General features: G+C 38.5%; 1 protein-coding gene across 2 annotated transcripts in view; it reads right to left on the bottom strand.

Moving 5' to 3' along the window:
• The window catches only part of cnpy1 (canopy FGF signaling regulator 1), a 78,707-nt gene that overhangs the window by 26,204 nt on the left and 37,037 nt on the right, over nucleotides 1–15,466 (bottom strand). For both annotated transcript variants that reach the window (XM_043690716.1, XM_043690717.1), the window contains exon 2: nucleotides 13,666–13,781. In XM_043690716.1, the coding sequence (XP_043546651.1) occupies nucleotides 13,666–13,781 (116 nt within the window). The remainder of the gene's footprint in view (nucleotides 1–13,665; nucleotides 13,782–15,466) is intronic.

The following is a 15,466-nucleotide window of genomic DNA, read 5'->3' as shown; positions in this document are numbered from 1 at the left end:
TTGCAAGCAAACAAGCTTGTCCTTTTATCACCTTAATTTCCCTCCATCCATACATCCCTTCCAAATGAAAGAGAGATTTAGTTGTACTTTTTCCAATTTAGCATAATATATTCACTGCGCAAGATGTAGACGCTCTCCATCAAGAAAATGAGATGAGTGATCACCACATGTAGTATCTCTGTCCAATCTGCAGGCAGGGTGAAACTTCCAATAGCTTGTCAAATCAATTCTCCATTGTAATCTTATTCTGACTTCTGGGAAGCCTTCAGAAATGAGATAATGAGAGTCCAGAAACAATATATTCCTGTTAGGGTAAAAGGAAAGGCTGGTAGGTATAGAGAGTGCTGAACAACAGAAGAAATTGAGGGTTTGGTTAAGAAAAAGAAGGAAGCATATGTCAGGTACAGACAGGATAGATCAAGTGAATCCTTAGAAGAGTATAAAGGCAGTAGGAGTATACTTAAGGAGGAAATCAGGAGGACAAATAGGGTTAAGGAGAATCCAAATGGTTTTTACAAATACATTAAGGACAAAAGGGTAACTATGGAGGGAATAGGGCCCCTCAATGATCAGCAAGGTGGCCTTTGTGTGGCGCCGCAGAAAATGAGGGAAATACTAAACGAGTATTTTGCATCAGTATTTACTGTGGAAAAGGTTATGGAAGATATAGAACGTAGGGAACTAGATGTTTTCAAGGCACCTTGAAAAATGTCCGTGTTAGAGAGGAGGAAGTGCTGGATGTCTTTAAATGCATAAAGGTGGATAAATCCCCAGGATCTGATCAGGTGTACCCTAGAAGTCTGTGGGAAGCTAGGGAAGTGATTTCTGGGCCCCTTGCTGAGAAATTTATATCACTGATAGTCACAGGTGAGGTGTCAGAAGATGGGAGGTTGGCTAATATGGTGCCACTATTTAAGAAAGGCGATAAGAAAAAGCCAAGGAACTATAGACTGGTGAACCTGACGTCAGTGGTGGGCAAGTTGTTGGAGGGAATCCTGAGGAACAGGTTGCACATGTATTTGGAAAGGGAAGGACTGATTAGTCAACATGGCTTTGTATGTGGGAAATCATGTCTCACAAACTTGATTGAGTTTTTTGAAGAAGTAACAAAGAGGATTGATGAGGAGAGCAGTAGACATGATCTGTATGGATTTCAGTAAGGCGCTCGATAAGGTTTCCCATGGTAAACTGGTTAGCAAGGTTAGATCACACAGAATACAGGGAGAACTATCCATTTGGATACAGAACTGGCTAGGAACATAGAAGGCAGAGGTGGGTGATGAAGTGTTGCTTTTCATTGGGGAGGCTGGTGACCAGCGGTGTGCCACAAGGGTCAGTGCTGCGTTCACTGCTTTTAGTCATTTATATAACTGAATTGGTTGTGAACATAGGAGGTACAGTTAGTAAGTTTGCAGATGACACTAAAATCAGAGGTGTAGTGGACAGCGAAGAAGGTTACCTCAGAATACAACAGGATCTTGATCAGAAGGGCCAATGGGCCAAGTATGGAGTATAATTTTGATCAATATGAGGTGCTGCATATTGGAAAGGCAAATCAGGCAGGACTTATACACAGAATGATAAGGTCCTGAGGAGTGTTGCTGAACAAAGAGACTTTGGAGTACAGGTTCATAGTTCCTTGAAAGGTGCAGATAGATAGGATAGTGAAGGTAGCATTTGGTATGCTTGCCTTTATTGGTCAGTGCGTAAAGTACAGGAGTTGGGAGGTGATGCTTTGGCTGTACAGGACATTGATTTGGCCACTATTGGAATACTGCATGCAATTCTGGTCTCTATGTTATCAGAAGTATGTTGTGAAACCTGAAAGGTTCAGAAAAGATTTACAAGGATGTTGCCATGGTTGGAAGATTTATAGGGAAAGCTGAACAGGCTGGGGCTGGTTGGCCTGGAGTGTCAGAGGCCAAAGGTAACCTTATGGAAGTTTATGAAATGAAGGGCATGGATAGGGTAAATAGACAAGGTATTTTCCCCAGAGTGGGGTTATCAAAAGCTGGAGGCATAGGTTGAAGGTGAGAGGGAAAGATTTAAAAGCGACCTGAGGGGCAACATTTTCACACAGAGGGTAGTGCATGTTTGAATGAGCTGCCAGAGGAAGTGGTGGAGGCTAGTACAATTACATCATTTAAAAGGCATCTGAATAGGCATATGAATAGGAAGGGTTTAGAGGGATATGGGCCAAATGCCAGAAAATGGGACTAGATCTATTTGGGGCATCTGGTCAGCATGGATGAGTTGGCCCAAAGCGTCTGTTTCTGTGCTGTATATCTCGATGACTCTATAACTCCTGCATTCAAAAAGGCAAAAAGAAGGAAGCCATTGGCCAATTAACTTAACATTGTCATAGAGACAATGTCAGAAACTACGATGTAAGATGTTATGATAGGTTATTTGGATAAGTTCAAGATAACCAGGTATAGTTAATACTTTACCAAAGGAAAATCATGTTTAACCCATTTACTGGAATTCTTTGAAGTGACTAACATGTGCTGTAGATAAAGATGAATGAATGGATGCATTGTACTTAGATTACCAGGAGGCATTCGATCAGGTGTCACATGAGTAGACAGTAGAGTAGCTTTCATTTGTCATTTCTATCATACACAACTTATACAGTAAAAAAAAAAGAGACAGCGTTCCTCCAGGACCAAGGGTGCTACATGGATAGCACAAACTACACAATCATATAACGCATAAAGTGCAAAACATGTGAGTTACATTGTAATAGAAGAATGATTAATTAGATATTTTTCTAGCAGCAATTCGAAGTTGTGCAAAGAATTTCAGATGGGAAAGAGTCCAATCATACTGTGATAAGGAACCTGATGGCTTGGGGGAAGAAACTGTTGCACATTCTGACTGTGAGAGACCAAATGCTCAGGCATCTTCTGCCAGATGGCAGGAGAGAGGAGTCTGAGTGAGGAGTTTGTTGGGTCTTCCACAATGCTCTTAGCCTTTCGGATGGAGCATGATGTGTAAATGTCTGTAATGGAGGGAAGAGAGACTCTGATCATCTTCTCAGCTGTCCTCACTCTCCAGTGTAGGGTCTTATGATCAGAGATGGTGCAGTTCCCGAACCAATCAGTTATGCAGCAGCTCAGGGTACTATCAAAAAACCCTCGTAGAATGTAGTGAGGATGGAGGGTGAGAGGTGGGCTTTCCTCAGCCTGCGCAGAAAGTAGAGATGCCCCTGGGCTTTCTTGGTAATGGAGCTGGTGTGGAGGGTCCAGGTCCAGATCAAAGGTTCTTGCAGAAATCAAAAGCTCAGAGTATAGGCGGTAACATATTCACATGGATAGAATATTGACTAGTTAACAGGAAGCAGAGGATAGGAATAAATGAGTCAATTTCAGACTAGCAAGATGTCATATCTCGTAGACCACAGGGGTTGGTGCTGGCGCCTCAATACTTTATAATTTATATAAATGATTCAGATGAAGGGATTGAATAAATTGTAGCTGCATTTGCTGATGACACAAAATAAGGTAGGAAAATGAGTCGTGAAGAGGGCATAATGGACATAGATAGGCTAAGTGCGTAGACAAAGATCTGGCAAATGGAGCACAAATATGGAGAAGTGTGAAATTACCCATTTTGGCAAAAAGAATAAATAAAGCATATTAGCTAAATGGAGAGAGGTTGCAGAGGTCTGAGATGCAGAGATCTGGGTGCCCTAGTGAATGAATCACAAAGTTCACATGCAGACACAACAAGTAGACAGGAAAGCTAACCAAGTTTTGTTTTAGTGTGAGAGGGAATTGAATACAGTAGGGACGTAATGCTTCTGGTATATATGACACTGGTGAGAGTGCATCTGAAGCACAGTGTACAGTACTGGTTACCATACTTATGGATGTATGGTAATGAGTTGAGAGCAGTTAAGAGAAGGCTTACTGGGTAATACCTGGAATGATTGCCTTATGCAGAAAGGCTAGACAAACCTGGCCTATATTCTCTGGAGTATAGAAGAGAAGGAGTTGACTTCATTAAAATACACTAGATTTTTAGGGGACTTGACTGGCTGAATGTGGAAAAGATGTTTCTGCTTATGGAAGAAACTAGAACCAGGGTCATAAAATCATACAATCCTTACAGTGTGGAAGCAGGCCATTTGGCCGATCAAGTCCACAGTGACCCTCTGATAAGCATCCCATCCAGACCCACCCACCTACCCTATCCCTGTAATGCTGCATTTCCCCTGGCTAATCCACCTAGCCTGCAGATCCCTGGACACTATAGTCAATTTAGCATTAATAATCCACCTTAGCTACACATCTGTAGATTGTGGAGAGGAAATCCACACAGACATAGGGAGAAGGTGCAAACTCCACACAGACAGTCGTCCAAGGCTCGATCAAACCTGAGTCCCTGCCATTGTGAGGCAGCAACAGTGCTACCCACTGAACCACTAAATTTAGTAAATTTACTAATTGAGTTTTTTTGCGGGGAGATGTGGAGGAATGTTGTGCAGATTGGTAGCTTGCATTTGGATTCATGTCATCTGGGATACTTGTCCAACATCTTGCAGCTTCATCAGTCTATACCGTGTTGAATTTAGTTTGCTACTTTAATATGGGAGGACTGTTTACCATCAAACAGGGGAGTCAGATCATCTCAGATTACTGTCACTGTGGATAATTGAGTTCTATGCCCTATTTGCAAAAACTATCAATGCAAATTTTATCTGAAATTTCATTTCAAATATAAAATCTATTCATAAATGATACAAAAATATAAATCAAATCTAAATAAATGGATACATTGCCTAGGGCAGAGCCACTGCACATCATATTGCCAGCTTGAAGTTTGTACTTCTCAGCTGATATAATCAGTGTATTCATAACATAATTACACTGCCAGTTTGCCAAAGCAAGCTTGTAAAGAAAACAATAGCAAAGTAGCTGCTTATTACAGGAAGAGTCTTCTGCCAGACTGTGCACTGAAACCCACAGGTCTCTCCATTCAGGATGGCAAACGATTTTGCTGTTTTTCCTTAGTCTGTACAGATTTTCTCCAGCCACTTCGGCAGGTTAATCAATGATGACCATTTGTGCCATTAAAAGAACTATATGTATGCAGAATCTTTCAGATGTTCAACTTGAAGCAACTGACATTCAATATAATGAGGAATAACTAGCATGAATGGAGCGAGAGAGAGAGAGAGACAATTGTGAGATTATACATTGCCTACAGTGGTCAGGGTGGATGCAACTGGTGCCTTCTCCCATCCTGCTTCATTGTATGTCCAAATATTACTTTGTACCCTACTTATATAACAGCACTGCCTTCCAACAATGCAGCCTCCATCCTTTTTTTCTGACTGCAGGGAGGCTGAGGCCTCAGGTCAACAATGTAACATTTGCATTGTTCTGTGTGCAGTGTCTCCCAATTGAACAGAGAGTTAACCGGATTAGTCAGGTAAATAGTCTGGGTACAAGTACACATCAGAGACTGTGTATTCTTAGCAAGTAGGCCACAGCTTTAAGAAACTCAACACAATCCAGAATAAGGCAGTTTGCTTGACACCAACCCATCAAAAACTTTAAGCATTCATTCCTTCCACCACCAGCATGCAGTGGCAGCAGTGCGTATCACTAGAGGATGTATTTCAACAGCTCACCAAGGCTCCTTCCAAACGTGCGTTTACTACCATCTAGAAGAACAAGAGTAGCCATTTGGTGGAAAGGCGACTACCTCCAAGTTCTCCACCAAATCACATACTTTTACGTCAGGATGGTATATCACCATTCTTTTGACACTGACGGATTAAAATTCTGGACTTCCCTCCTGAGCAGCATTGCAGATATGCATACACCAGGTGGACTATAACATCTCAAGATGGCAGGTGATCACCATCTTAATAAATTCTGGCCTTGACAGCAATGCCAACCATGCCCTATGAACAGTTCAAACCAAAATCTCTAAATATTCCCCAAGACCATTAATCGTAGGAGCAGAAGTAGGCCATTTAGCCCATTGATTTTATTCCACCATTCAAGATGATCATGGCTGATCCAATAATCCTCAACTACACTTTCCTGCATTTTCCCCATAACCCTTAATTCCCTGACTGAATAAATATCTGTCTATCTCAGCCTTGAATATACTTGATGAGTGACTAACCTTGATAATCTCCTGCGGTTAATAGAAAATCCACAGAATTACTCCCCTCACAAAAAAAAATTCACCTTCATCTCTATCTTAACACAGCATCATTAAATGGATGAGTAAAACGACAGCTCTTGCAACTTGATTATACGGTGTCTTTTTTTCACCAATTAATAAAATAACACAGCTCCTCCTAGAGTTTTTCCCTGCCTGGTTGATGCTGTACGTCACAACTTAAAAAAAAAAGGGTTGCCCGTTTAAGAAAGAAATGGCTTTAAGAAACATTTTTTCTCTGAAAGGCTTGAGTGTCTTTAGAATTCTTTTTCTCAAAAGGCAATGGACGTAGAATCTTTAAATATTTTTAAGGCAGAGGTAGATAGCTTCCTGATTACCAAGAGATGAAAGATTATTGGGAGTATGCAGGAATGGAGAGTATCTTGAAAAGCTGAGAGACCTACTCTTGTTCCTTGTTCAACTCGTGTTCAACAATTTCATAGCTGATTTCTGAAAAATGGGGCAATATTATGATTCTGCTGTCGTTGCTTGCACCTCCTGGAAACCCAACTTGTGTTTCTTTTTCTATCACATTACCCTCATCCTTTCTTCCTTCCTGTCTTTCCTCTTTTGCTGTTTCCTTCCACCTTGCTTTGTACTTGCTTAAAACCAGTTACTGGTGAAAGATTAACTTGGCTTGTATCTCTACAGACTTTGCGCAAATTCATGGAGCTGCTTCTGATACAATAAACTTCCCTTGTCCCACTATGCTTCAGTTGTCAAAGTTGCAAACTCTAAGCTTCTTTCTTTCAACTTCTCTGTATCTCTCTTTACTTTTAGACAGTTCATAAAATGCCTGTCTGACCAAGCTACTGATGCCTTGGGATGCTTTGCCACATTAAATGTACTATAAAATATGCAACTTATTGTTAATAGTCTATACTACACTTTGTAATACGGGAAAATCATTATCAATGTGGTAATAATTTAATCATTTTATATTATATCAAGGTCTCAATTTTAAATGGATAATTACCCACCACTTCTCCATGCCAACGCAAAGTTCTACAAATCTCAAAACAAAAATGGCAAACAACGATCAGCACATTGCACCAGCAGATGGAGCTATAATGGAGAAAAATAGAAATTTCTATAGGAAGGAGTTGTACTGAACAATATTGTTTAACTCAGCTGAAATGATCAAACCCAATGTACACCTTGATTAAGCTAAATTGTTTTGTTTCATGTGGCTCAGTGCACCACAATATGATGGAATTACTGCTAAGTCACAAGGAAGCAGTATCATACTATTTTCCAAAGCACATTGTTTGATATTACTCATATAAGTATTAAAAAGTGATTTTGATGTGAATCCTTTATTTGAAGACAAAGACATGTTCACTATTTGCATGCTTTATCATTGGTGCAATGGTTTGAGTAACACAAGCACAAAATGCGCTCTCAAGGTGGAGTGACTCTGTCTGCCTGGTTATATAAACAAAACTTCTCATTTCTGGAAAAAAAAGACTCCAAATATTAAATTGGAGCTACAGTTCTCCACTTACTGGGCCACTGTGAGGAAATTAGTTTTATACCTTTAAGTGAGGAAAATATGAGGGGAAGCTTCTTCTGCCAGTTCTTTGTGATACTGGCAATATTCATCCATCAGCCTTGAGAGCTGCATGGTAAATGCACAATGAAGAGAGAAGAACTGCAATAAAAAGTGTCCTGTATAAAATTTGTTTGTCATTACAGTCATAAAATCCTTAGTGTGGAAGTAAGCCATTCAGCCCTTAGAGTCCACACCGACCCACTGAAGAACATGCCACCCAGACTCACCCCCTACCATGTAACCTTGCACTTCCCATGGCTAATCCACCTGGCCTGACACTATAGTCAATTTAGCATGACTAATCTACCTAAGCTGGACATCTTTGGACTGTGGGAGGAAGTCAGAGCACCCAGAGGAAACTCACATAGATATAGGGAGAATGTGCAAATTCCACACTTTCTAGATCACCATTCTGATCACTTTCTAAAAATGACTAACTGTTGAATATTCATTTTGAGGGATCATCGACTAAATTCAATTAAGTGCTCAACAATGAAATGCCCAACTTACCCCACATCAATGAGTGAGAACCATCATCTATTTAAATTACAAAAATTTAAATTGACTTTTTCGACATGGCACTTTTACAGTGATATACAAAAACAGTATGGTACTACAGTGTTTGAAGCCTGAATGACCATCTGAAAAAAGTGGATTGTGTGTTTTCAAGGTGAATTTTCTCTCGCAGAAGTTATATGGTTTAAATTCACCCTGATCAAAACCACTTTTATTTGTCTCTAAGATATAATGCAGGAGTACTTGTGCAAGAACACAAACTCTCTGTAATTATTTTTGACTACTCAGTTGGCGTTCAGTTAGCTCACTTGTCTGGATGACTGGTTTGTGATGCAGTTACGCCAAAAGTGTGGGTTCAATTCTCTTATCCGTGGAAAGCCCTCCTTTTCAACTATTCGACTCGCCTGAGGTGTGGTGACCCTCGGGTCTAACCACCACTAGTTGTCTCTCTCTAATAGGAGAGCAGCCCTATGGTCATCTGGGATCATGGCAACTTTAATTTTTTCTAAACTTAATTTCAGAACAAAGATGTCTGGTTAATTACATAGTTAACTTGCTAATGTTTTTAATTTAAGGTTATGGAAAAATAGGTGATGATCATTAATTTTCTGAGAACACATACATAGGGAGAATATGTAACTTCGAGGGTGGAATGAGAGGGTAAAGATGAAGAAACTCACCATAAAAGATATATGTGTCACAATTTCAATCTTTTCATCTGGCTGGGAATCTACTAACATTCATGCGCTTCAGCAAAATTCCCTTTCCTATTAATATGACATTTTTGTTTGTTTGGCGTATCACTTTTTTTTCTCCCTTGGAAAACAGCTTGCAGCTTTGAAAGAATTCATAGGCTGATCAACAAGCTGTTGAGCAATGTCATCAACACCTAGTGGTCAACAAGTCCTGGAGTGGCATTTGAACCTGGGGCGGCATTTGAACCTGGGGCCTTTAGCTCAGCAGCTGGTGTTAACAATTCAGACTTCAAAAGTTCCTCACATGTGTTTTTGAAAGAAAAATAAAACTTCCCTTTTTTTTACAAAAGGAAAATCACTGTCAAGCTTTGGTACTGAATTTGTCACAATTAGTTTCTTATCTTAATTCACGCTGCGCTCAGGTTATTTTCCTTTGTTTCAACATCCTTGCCTCCAACATAATGTCATAATTAGAATTACTCTGACAATTCAATGTTCAAAACTTCACAATTTTATAGTTCCTGTTGCAGGTTGGCATCTCCATGAGACTATGAGCAAGAGAAAACTCAGCCATATCCACATGGTTTTCAAAAGCATTGCTTATTTTCCATGATCAACATCTCAGAAAGTGTGTGTGGACTTGCAAAATATACTAAGTTAAATGCCATATAATTAGCTTGTTAGCAAAGTTGAGTTCCATGAAATAAGAGTGACACTGTGGCAAGGAAACGAAGTTTGCTCAGTCACAAGAGACAAAGTAGCAGTAAAAAGCAGGTTTTCCAACCAGAGGTTTTCTTCCAGCAGTTGATACTAAGAGCACTAAGTTATTTATTTTATTTATTAATTTATTTTAATGACTTAGATCTAGATTAAATTTAATGCAGAGGAGAAGTGATGCAGTTTATCGGTAAGAAAAGTAATATGAATAAAAAGGTATAACCCAAAAGCCATTGTATAATGAAGAGATTTGTAAAAATCATTGAAGATTGCAGGGCAAGTTAAAGAGTGGTTAAAAAGGATCTGGGGTTTTAAAAACTGAAGTACATGGTACAAGAGCTAGAACATTATGGTGAACATTTATAACGCACTGGTTTGGTCTCAACTAGACTATTGTTATCAATTCTGGGCATCGCATTTTAGGATATATGTGAAAGGCTTAGAGAAAGTACAGAAAATAATTACAAGAATAGTTTCACAGATTAGATTACTTCAGTTATATGGTGCGACTGGAGAACCTGGGGTTGTTTTCCTTGAGGAAGGTTGAATGGAGATTTTAATGGAAGTATTCAAAATTATCAAGGGTCTGCATAGATTAGGTCGCGAAAAACCGTTCCCTTTGGTGGAGGAGTTGAGAATCACAGGACATGGATTAGTGTCATTGGCAAGGTAACCAAAAGGAAACATTAGTAAACTTTGTTTTAAAAAATGTAGCATTTCTGAGAAGGTTGAAGAGATTCAAATAGCAATTTTCACAAGTGAATTGGATAAACTCTTGAAGATAAGGAATTATCAGGGTTACAGCAATGGGGGATAGGAGACTAGCTCAACTGCTTTTGCAAACAGATGGTGCAGACCTGATAGGCTGATTAGCCTTCTGCATTGGAACTGGTCCATGATCCGAAAACTTCCTGCCTGGAATTTTTAGGAAAAAGTCATTTCTGAATGTTATGCATGATAGAACGCCCAACACAAATGCTCAAATAGAAAAACATGGTAGATATACAAATCAGTAATAACATTTATTTTATTTATTCAAATACTATGTGGGCCAATGTTTTTGATTTCAATGCACAGTCAACTGATGAATTGCTTGTGTCTGCACAAAAAGAGAGTTTTGGACAACTGGTGTTTCTGAACAATAGATTTTCAGACAGGAGAGGTTGTACCATATTGAATGGGGAGATGATGTTTTGGTGTCTTGTAGTGCACATCTGACAGCAATATCTACTATTAACTGCACATTATATTCAGCTAAAGTTGCTGTTGGGGTTTCACATTAATAAGTTAACATTTTTCGCCATACTTACAATGGACCAGAATTTACTGTAAAAGTAACAGTTATATTTTTATTTCAATTTGGTGAAAAGCCAGAAACAGGGTTAGAATAATTGTTATCTAACACAGATTTTTATTGTGCAATGTCAAATGATGATGATTCGACAACCCCACAATTTTTTGAACGTTAGGGGGTTACAAGTCCTTGTGTATTTCCAGGACAAATATTTTTATCTACTGATCACCAATTTCAATTCAAAATCCACATTAGCTTTGATATGCTGTTCAGGCACCTCCTGCTGCAAACAATTAGCATGATTAATGATACATAAATGTAAACTACTCAACACAAATGACGTGATAAAAAGAGTGTAATAGCGTAGTCATCAAGTTATTGGAATAGCAAACCAAAATTCAAATTGAAATCCAAACCTCGCTGTAAAAACATCTAAATTCAAATTAAAGAAAAATATTTTATATTAAAAAAAAATCAATAATAACAAGTCATTTACCTCTTAACTGCTCTCTAAAGTGTCCTAGCCAGGTGAATCATCAGCACACCACTTTTAAGCAGTGCATATCTAAGGATGGGTAATAAATTGGCAGAAATCCCAAGCTTAAAACGTTGAGAAGTCAATGAAGCCAATGAACACACAAGATTATTAAAATGAATGAACAGTTGAGACTGCTTTTCTTTTGAAGATGTCTTTGGCTGAAAAGATTGGCTAAGATACCAGGAAAGGGAGACAAAACACCAGCTTAACATCAAATACAAAGAACATCATTTCTGAAAATGTACTTCTGCCTCATAAGTTTAGGAATTATGTCCAACATAAAAATTTAAACTCACACGTACTAATCCAGTTCTGGAAGTCCCCACCTCCAAGCCTAGCTCGCATACAAGTTAACAAAAGTACACAACATGTGCAGTCTACTCTAAGGCAATTGTTTATATATGAAGTATCAGAGTGATACAGCACAGGAGCCGCCCATTCATCTTGCCTGTTTCAGTTCCTTTGTAGAATAATTCAATTAACCCTCACTTCCCTGCAATTTCTGCATATCCCTGTAATTATATTTTCTCTTCAAGTATTTATTCACTTTTTCTACATTTGCAACATCATCTTCACCAGTGAAGCTAAATGGAAAGAAGTCATTAAGTACCTCAGTCAAAATTTCTGCCTCCAAAAGATCTCATTGTTGGTCCCTAACTGGAACCATTCTGTCTTTGGTATGCCTTTACTAGCTAAGTGTTCCAAGATACTTTTTATTTTAGTTTTTACATTAGATATAAATTTATTCTCATACCCTCTCCTTGCCCTCATAGAGAAGAGATCTTATTTAAAATAAAAATTTCTATATTCACTTTATTATTTTCTTTCAAAACATCATGAAATCACTGCCCCAGAGTACAGTGGATGCTAGGACATTGAATACATTTAAAAGGAGAAGATAGACAGATTTATAATTAGAAATGGATTTAAGGGTTATAAATAGCAGGCAGGAAAGTGGAGTTGAGGCAGAGATGAGGTCAGCCATGATCTTATCAACTGGTGGAGGAGGCTCGAGGGGCTGAAATTCCTGCTCCTGGTTCTTAATGTTACTGTACCCACCTTATGGCTATTGCAGAATTACAGAATTCCTACAGTGGAATGGTCATTCAGGCCATTCGGCCCATTGAATCTATATTGACCCTCCGAAGATTATCCCTCCCAGACGCACAACTCCTATCGCCATAACTGCACATTTACCATGTCTAATTCATGGCCTGCACATTCCTGGACACAATGGGATAATTTAGAATGGTCAATCCACCTAACCTGCACATCTTCAGACTTGTTATTCACCTCCCTATTTTCAGTCTCATTTCAACTATCTTTAATCATCCAGAAAGATGTGGGTGTAGTCATCCCTTCCACAAGAATTCACTTACTCTGTAACAAAACCATCTCCTCTTTGAAAGTTCCTAAAGGGGAATATATTCTAAAGTTTAACAGCCTCATTTTGATGTGAGGAGGACGACACTTGATTATGAAGACCAGAATTTTGAATTAATTCATTTACCTCTCCTGCTCCCCCCTTCAGTAATTAGTTTCTTCTTCATACAATATTTCATTTTAGATTATACAGAAATTATTGCTGGAAGAATTTTTGGCATAAGTCATTTCTGTGAGCATTTCATTTTCCCATACTGTCTCTTTAAATATATCAGTAGGACTGATACTTCAGAAGAAATTTAATTTTCAGAGAAACTGGTATAATAAAATTAATCCCCTTCATTTAATAAGAGAAGGTTTGTACTCAATGTAGTAGCTATTAGATACATAATAAAACTGGAAGTTAAACATTATTCTAAACAAACAGACCATGTGAATCCCAGTTAAAATTATCAGCACACCACAATAAATATGCCAGCACTTTGAGAATAAGTCATCATGCTACCTCAGTTATTTCATTAAACTCAGAACTACCAACAAAAGCTACAAACAGCAAAGTGATGGTAAATTTGGTATTTCTGCTTTCTGAATTTCATGAAGATTCTTAGAATACTTTAATTACTTAATATATTAAAATCCATCCCAGATATTACAAAAAGATTACTTCGATTTCCCAAGGGTAGATTCAATTTATAATCTATTACCCTATAAGATTAAGGTTACTGAATTCGTGGACCACTGCTGTTTGAATAAGTGGCTTTAAAATATGCTTATTAAATAACATGCATACCTCATTTGGTTTCTGAGAACCATCAGGACTAATTCGGAAAGACCCCACTTGAATAGTTTTCTTTGGATCCACTTGTTTAATTGCCCAGTCTAGTTCAGCCACCAAGGCCCTGCAAACTTAAAATTAAAACAAAATCAAGTCAAATAAATACAAGACGACAGTTTTTACAAAAGATCAAAATGATTTTACAAATTGGCAGAGTAGCTTTCTATCCTCCATAAACTGAACCTGAAACATGCAGCTACCTCAATTTAGTGAGCTTTTCTACCATCTTTTGGCATATAAGTATATGAAAAATTGCTAAAAGTGAAATCTCAAATTATGAGAATTCCAGCTCATCTTAAACAATGAAAATATGACCAATACTTAAATGGCACAGTTGCTTAGAGACATTAAAAAAGTTCTGATTTATAAAATGGAACAGAGAGAGGAAAATAGATTGTTTTTGATATTACATCAGTACTAAACCAAAGAGATTAAGACAATGAGTTCATGAAAGATTGAGAAAACACATTGCATGTTGTTATTTATAGATATTGAGAAGGTTTAGCACTTCTGATCAGATTGTTTTAAAAGTTCATTCACAGGATGTGGATATCACTATTTAGCCATCCCTAATTGACCATAGGGCAGTTAAGAGTAAATCCTTTTGATGTATATCAAGGAGTCACATGCAGGCCAGACAAGGCAAGGATGGCAGTTTCCTTCCCAAAAAAGGACATCAGTTAACCAAAAGGATTTTCTGACAATCTACTTGTCATCATTAGACTCTTAATTCCATAATTTTACTGAATTCAAATTCCATCATCTGCCACGACAGATTCAAATCAGGTTTCCAGAATATTATCTCGGTCTCTAGATTAGTTATTTAGTTATAATACCACAAGGCCATCGACTACCTGAATCGGTGTAATGAAATTGTGAAAAGAAAAACCAACGGTTGTAGTAGAATGTTTAGCCGTTCAACAGACGAGTCAATCAACAGCTTGACATTATCACTAAGTTATGATTGTGCGAGTTTGTCTGCCTCAGTCACCCACCATCATGCAGAGGTGGTAACACAGTGACTTTACAATTGGGTGGGGAGCTGACGGAAGAGTCTGCCCAAGTGATTACAGACCCAATGGACATTCATGGATATACAGTTATGATATTATTGTAATTATGTTGACATGGCTACAGGGTGACCAAGGATGGTAACTAAATATCCAGGGGTATTTGATATTTAGGAAGGACAGGCAAACAGAGAAGAGAGATGTGATAGCACTGCTAATTATGGATGAAATCAATTTAATCACGAGGAAGGATATTGTTCAGAAAATCAAGATGTGGAATCTGTATGGTTAGTGATAGGAAATACCTAGGGGCCGAAAATATTGGTGGTACTTGTTTATAGATCCCCAAACAGATGCAAGCGAAGGCATTAAACAGGAGATTCAAGATGCATTGAGAGTACAATAGTGACCATGGATGACTTAAATCGACATATCGACCAAACTAGCGATAATACTGTGGTGGAGGATTTCCTGGGGTGCATGAGAGATTTGTTTTAGGCCTATTATGTTTGAGGATCCAACTGCCGCCTGTGGCAAGGCCTAAACAATGTAATGGGATACAAATGAACCCGAGCAAGATAGCAAACAAAGTTACATCCCACCCTGATGCACTCAATGCTTTCTATGTTCGGTTTGAGCAGAATGCCAGTGACATGTTGTCACCTACCCAAATTACCCTGGATGCACCTGTTCCCTCCATCACTGCTGCAGATGTCAAATTGGTCTTCCCGGGAGTGAACCAAGGA

The sequence above is a fragment of the Chiloscyllium plagiosum genome, chromosome 5 (genome assembly GCF_004010195.1).
Source record: "Chiloscyllium plagiosum isolate BGI_BamShark_2017 chromosome 5, ASM401019v2, whole genome shotgun sequence".
In the NCBI taxonomy this organism is placed as follows: Eukaryota; Metazoa; Chordata; class Chondrichthyes; order Orectolobiformes; family Hemiscylliidae; genus Chiloscyllium; species Chiloscyllium plagiosum.
The sequence above is the reverse complement of the archived record's forward strand: the minus strand, read 5'-3'. Positions and strand labels throughout refer to the sequence as shown.